The sequence below is a fragment of the Euprymna scolopes genome, chromosome 31, assembly GCF_053919585.1.
Source record: "Euprymna scolopes isolate OS-2025 chromosome 31, ASM5391958v1, whole genome shotgun sequence".
Lineage (NCBI taxonomy): Eukaryota > Metazoa > Mollusca > Cephalopoda > Sepiida > Sepiolidae > Euprymna > Euprymna scolopes.
Genome location: NC_136512.1, coordinates 55,947,601 through 55,953,600, shown reverse-complemented (window position 1 = coordinate 55,953,600; position 6,000 = coordinate 55,947,601). Strand labels below are relative to the sequence as shown.

The window sequence follows — 6,000 nt, the reverse complement described above, 5'->3', positions numbered from 1 at the left end:
ATACATAAATATCCGAATATCCAATCAAGATTTTCCTTTATCTCTGTTGAGTTAGTTTACTAACTACTAAAGATTACCAAATTTCCTCTCCCCAATTGACCACATGACTATGGTATATTTTAATTTTTATTGTGTTTTTTCTTTCTTTGTCGTGTCGGATTCCAAGGCACGAATCCATCCTGTTTTGTGGCTTATCCAATTATGTGCTCGTGCTAAAGGGTAATATCACTAGGAGAATGTGCACCTTTTCTCCTATGAGCCAGTCTATAGCCATGCCGATGGAATCTTATTTGCGCTTCGAATACTATGTTATTTAGGATATTTTGCAACGGTTTACTTATAAAATAAATTATCCTCATATCGAGTAGTACTGAAAATCCTTGTACAGAAGACACTCGAAAAAGTGTCTCCACGATTGTAGAAAAGATTGTGAATTTTACGTATGAACGATTCAATGTTGGAATTTTATGGTGCGAGGGCTTCATCATACACCAAAAACCTAATTACAGCTTTTCTTATGTATTTATTTGAAAATAAATTACGAGTAAAAATTGATACTAAATAAATAATAACAAATTTCTTCTTTTTTATTATTTTCAGACTCAAAGACCCAAATATTTAGCGCCATTGTTGACATGTTGCAGTGGTTTGCTGGTCATCAAATCAGAAACGTCTCTGTGAGTTGGTTATTTGTTTTTTATTTTTTATATTATATCATATATATAACAAGTAAATGACAAAAGTCTATATTCCAAATTTCAAGATGTTCATCGTCTTACCATTTGTTCCTTTAAGTATATTGTCATGAACAATTCTTGTTTCGTAGCGCAAAATCATTCATTTAATTATTATATCAATCAAAAATCTATTTCGCCCTTAACTCATTAGAAGAAAAATTACTTATCAATTTTAAAAGAAAATAAATGCATATGGGCATCCGAAAATTGAGGACATATATATATATATAATTTTTGGTCTCATTTTGCAGAAAAATCCATCATGGTATAATATCTATTTATATACGGGTGTAATATGTATTTATAATATTAATGTTCAGATCACCGTGGTATTTTAGATTTCAAGTTAGAAGAGTATGATGTGTTTCGTGGTTTCTTTCTTTTAAATCTTCTTTATTTTTCTTCTTTATGTCTAGTCTCCAATTATTATTTTTTCCGTTGTGTTTTTTTTTTCATTGTGGTAACCTCCAGGTTCGGGTTTCTTTTTACACCCTCGTATCGGTGGACTGGTGCACGAGCACCAAAATTTGTGTTTGTTGTATTATTATCATAAAAGTGGCCGTGTGTGTGATCGTCTAGTTGTTCTGTCTATTTTTTGTACATTCATATTTAATTGTTCGTATGCAGTGTGTGTGTGTGTGTGTGTGTGTGTGTGTGTGTGTGTGTGTGTGTGTGTGTGTGTGTGTGTGTGTGTGTGTGTGGTACATGTATTTTGGACATACCTTTTTGCGTCGTTAATCTTCCACCCGGAATTCATCTTGTTCTTGGAGGGGAGACTGGAAACCTGTTTTGGACGAAGATTTATTCACTCCAAGACGATGAATTGGTTTTATAGTTTTTATTCACTTTCCAGGTCGATCGCAGAATAATGGAAAGTGACTCCTTTCCTTGCGTGGTAAAGGTCTTATTTTCACACACGTCAGCTCGCCTCCCCACACCCCAATAAAGGGCAGAGGACGACTTGTTAAGCCGTCTACTCTTGTCTACGCCCCAAAATCCAACTCACTGATTCCAGCTAACCTGATCACGTGACTCACACGCAAATCCGATCAGCTGACCCTTACTTCCGGTAAAACGTGCCTACAATATAATTTACACACCTCCCTCTATTTCTTGATCTATTTCTTAACAAGTGGAGCTAGAGAAATAGTGTTTTCTTGGTGTTTAATTATAATTATAAATCGCTCAGCAGCTTTCTTCAGCCATATTTATATATTTATAATTCTAATTAAACTCAGGGAAATTAAGGTTTTGATTTCAGCTCTATTTTCTTTTTTCCTTCGATTAATCATTATTTATATTTTATGCTATTGTATTGGCACTAAGAGTTAATTTTCTTCCTAACTACTGATTGACGGATTCTCTAAAATACTTTCATTCTATCTGCAAGCAGTGTTATTTTTAGGGCTTTTCTTTACCATAACAGATACAATGAGTAATAGATGCTAATAAATATCGCGCGTCGAATTAATTTTTTACTTTTTGTAACGTAAATACTGGCAGCTACATAAATACATATTCTAAAATGAACAAAAAATGACGTTTGAGAATCATGACGCAGTCTCTATTACAAACAGATATCAAATCTCCAATACAATACTCATATGTTGATGCGTGTATTTTTTTTCTTTTTAGGCCGTTGGTGGAAATATAGCTACGGCCAGCCCAATCTCTGACTTGAACCCTTTATTTATGGCCGCGGGAGTCGTTCTACAACTCGCTTCCAAAGGTATCATATTATTTCAAATATATCTATTAATTAGACGTTCTCATTAACCGTTGAGTCACACCCACTATCAATATTTAATTTAATTTTAATTTATTTGAAAATTCATAAGCTGTTACATATACATTATCCTAGAATGTCTGTCTGTACAGGGTTTTGTCAGAACAACCTGACATAAGGGTACTTTTCCCTAGAAGTAAACCCTGACCAAATATTCAAAATTACATAGTATTCGCTGCGTAAATAAGATCTCCTCACTTAGGCTAACTCACATTAGCTTTTACGAGGAATGGTGAACCTTCTCCAAGTGATGTTACCTAAAGTAATAACACGAAGCTGGATACTCCACCAAACTAGATAAATTCTAGTCCTGGAATCCAGTAAGACCAAGAGACCAAAACAAAAGTTATACTACAACGTATGAAAATGGTTAATTGAGGAGAGGAAAACGATGTTCTCAATTTCTTTACTAACTTAGTGTTTGAGAGATAAAGAACTTTAATGGAACATTCGAATATCTATGTATCTCATACAGCCCCAGGATTCAAGTGTTAACCCCAGGTAGTGGGGCCCTTGATTTCTGAGAACTTCGACTGAAGTAAAATAAAACAAAAAAGTTTGAATGCCTGCTAAACCCTATCCTCGAGTGCCTTCGGTCTCTCTTAGTGGGGTTTTCCAGGGAAACCTGACATTACTATCTTTCCCTATACAAGTAAACTTTGATCAAATATCAAGAATAACATATCTTCATACAGCTACCCACTGATTAACAGCAGCGATGGTGCACTTTCTCAAAGTGATGTTACCTAACATACACCAGGTTAAATGAATTCATGTCCTGGAAACCAAGACTAAGCAATGACCATAAGAAAAGGTAGCCTCTAACATAGTTTAGTTCTCAATAGTGTAGAAGACAAATACTATCTCCATTGCAGTACTAACTTACGAGTAAGTTTGAAGAGATGAAGAGTATCTGTCTATGTATCTCATAAAGAAATCAAGTTTAATCTGCAATTACTTAGAACCTACTGAATTATAAAATGAAAAAATAATATATTTAATGTAAGACATATCTACCTGTGCATAAAAGTGATCTTGTCTGTATGCCTGTCTGTATGGGAAACGATCTCTATCAAACTACTCTGTCAATTTTTAGTCTACAGACATGAAACTTGAGATATGTGGTATTTGCGCCCATGGAAGACATTCAATTCTGTTTTTAGCCGGTAAAGTCGCTGCTAAGGGATCAAAATTGAAAAATAATTTAAAACTTGGAAGGCGTAAGTCAACTAAACCGGCTATTTCTACACATGCGCAAATATACATTTATGTCTTTAACCTCATTATATTTTTAAGTTTTTATATGCGTATGGATTTAGATAAGACAGTAACGAATAATGCTGGAGAGCAACATGTTTTGGTTTCGATTATAGATAAAGGTACCTAAGCTTTAACTTTTTCTTGCTTTTCAAATCATTACTATATACTGTGTGCAAAATAATATTCAATAGAGCATAGAAGCGTATTTTTCGACGGGGCGCCACTGGCCGGTCACTACTATGTATTGGTTAAAATATAATAATTAATAGATAAGTGGCTCTATGATAATAAATGCGAAATCTACATAAATTAAAATAACATATTTCAGCGTCTATATATATATATATATATATATATATAAACAAAGACATATATATAAACATATATATATAAACACATATATATAAACATATATATATATAAACAAAAACATATATATATATATATGTATATATATATATATATATATATATATATATATTAACACTATCTTTAAGAATGACTTCTAGTGAAACTATTGATGACACCCTGATTATTTTCCATGATTATTCAGTAAACAAACAACTTTATTGACTGCAAATCTTAGAAAGTCACTTTTAATAATTTCTTGTGTTTTCTTGTTTTAAAGACGGAATCAGAGATGTGAAAATGAATAATGATTTCTTCAAAAGATACCGAGTTACAGACATTCAGCCAAACGAGGTGATTTTATCTTTGAAGATACCATACAGTGAGAAGGTAAATATAAAAGCGGAATTATTTCTCATGCATTTGTAATCCGGAAGTTGCTGAAATAGTGAAAGGATTTTTTTTCTGAAAATATCAAAGTAACAGCGAAAATTGTAGGTGAACACTATTGATTTAAATAAGGTAATATGTAACAAATAAACGCTTTAAAATCCGGGAGAAATTCTCATACAGAAAGCACTGGAATAAAACTGAAAAATGGCCATCCAATTTCAGTCATAAATAGGTCTCATGAACTTAAAAATAAATCGTAAATCCGGCACTGATATCAGTCAATGATCTTAACTCTTTGAGTGCTAAAACGTTTCTAAGAACTTCTATTAAACACTTATTTTACGAATGGCAAAGCACGCCGGTCTCACGAGGTTGATACGCATATGCATGTTCTAGTGAGACCTAGTTTATCAAATCCCTGACAAAGATGGATAGAAAAAAATTTAAAAAATATAAAAGATAAAAACTATTTCCTCCACGTGATTCGGATTCTGCCTAATTACGTCCTCCACTAATATCACTTAAATTGCCGATGGAAATGCGTATATATTCCAAGAGTATTGTCAAGGGCACAAGACAGTACTTTACGTCTTTTAATACTGCAGGAGGTTATCATAATTTCATTTTATTGAGCGATTACCTACCGTGTGTAGTCAAACATATATTTTATAGCTAAATGGATTTTGACCTTGCAATTGGTCCAGTTGCTTTTGTCAAGGTTTAATTCTATTTTACTTGGTGGACCACAATCCACCCTCCTCATCTGTCAAGTCTCTGAGGAAAATAATTTACTTGTACATAACCTGTTTACGCAACATGTATTCTTAGATTATATATAGTATATGTAGCTCTCAACGAGTGACAGGGCATCTATACACACCTTAGAAAACAATAAGGCGTCTTTTTGTTTGTTATTATTTTTTCAGAATGAGTATATGCGAGGTTATAAACAATCTCATCGTCGAGAAGATGACATTGCAATTGTGAATGCTGGCTTTCGAGTCAGATTTGAGCCAGACAACTATGTGGTCTCTGATATTGCGTTGGCATTCGGTGGGATGCGACCTGTAACAGCAATGACAACCAAATCCATGAAGAAAGCAATCGGCAGGTAAATCGTCCTCCATTACTCATTAACACTTCTAAATTATATGTTTGTATGATGGTTTGTGTGTATGTGTGAGTATGTATGATGTATGTATGTATGTGTGTGTGTGTTCCAAAAAAAAATCAAGTAGTTTCTGTAGAAAATATCAAGTGTGAGAACTCAATGCGAAGAAGAGCATACATAAGGGTAAAAGAAAAACACCAACACAAAATTAGTCCAATCTTCAATAAGTTTCCAGACGTTTTTCTATGGGCACTTTTATTGATATCACACACTTGAAACTCTAGTCCTTTTTGAAGTAATCTCCTCTGGTTGCAATGCACTTGTTGTTCCGTTCCAACAACCTCTAAAAGGCCCTATGGAACTCC

The 6,000-nt window shown here is 33.5% G+C and overlaps 1 protein-coding gene across 4 annotated transcripts in view; it reads left to right on the top strand.

Annotated features, from left to right (window-relative positions):
• The window catches only part of LOC145255760 (xanthine dehydrogenase/oxidase-like), a 183,764-nt gene that overhangs the window by 87,424 nt on the left and 90,340 nt on the right, over positions 1 to 6,000 (top strand). For all 4 annotated transcript variants that reach the window (XM_080114419.1, XM_080114417.1, XM_080114418.1 and 1 more), the window contains exons 13-16: positions 601 to 677; positions 2,373 to 2,466; positions 4,412 to 4,521; positions 5,451 to 5,635. In XM_080114419.1, coding sequence (XP_079970545.1) covers positions 601 to 677; positions 2,373 to 2,466; positions 4,412 to 4,521; positions 5,451 to 5,635 — 466 coding nt within the window. The remainder of the gene's footprint in view (positions 1 to 600; positions 678 to 2,372; positions 2,467 to 4,411; positions 4,522 to 5,450; positions 5,636 to 6,000) is intronic.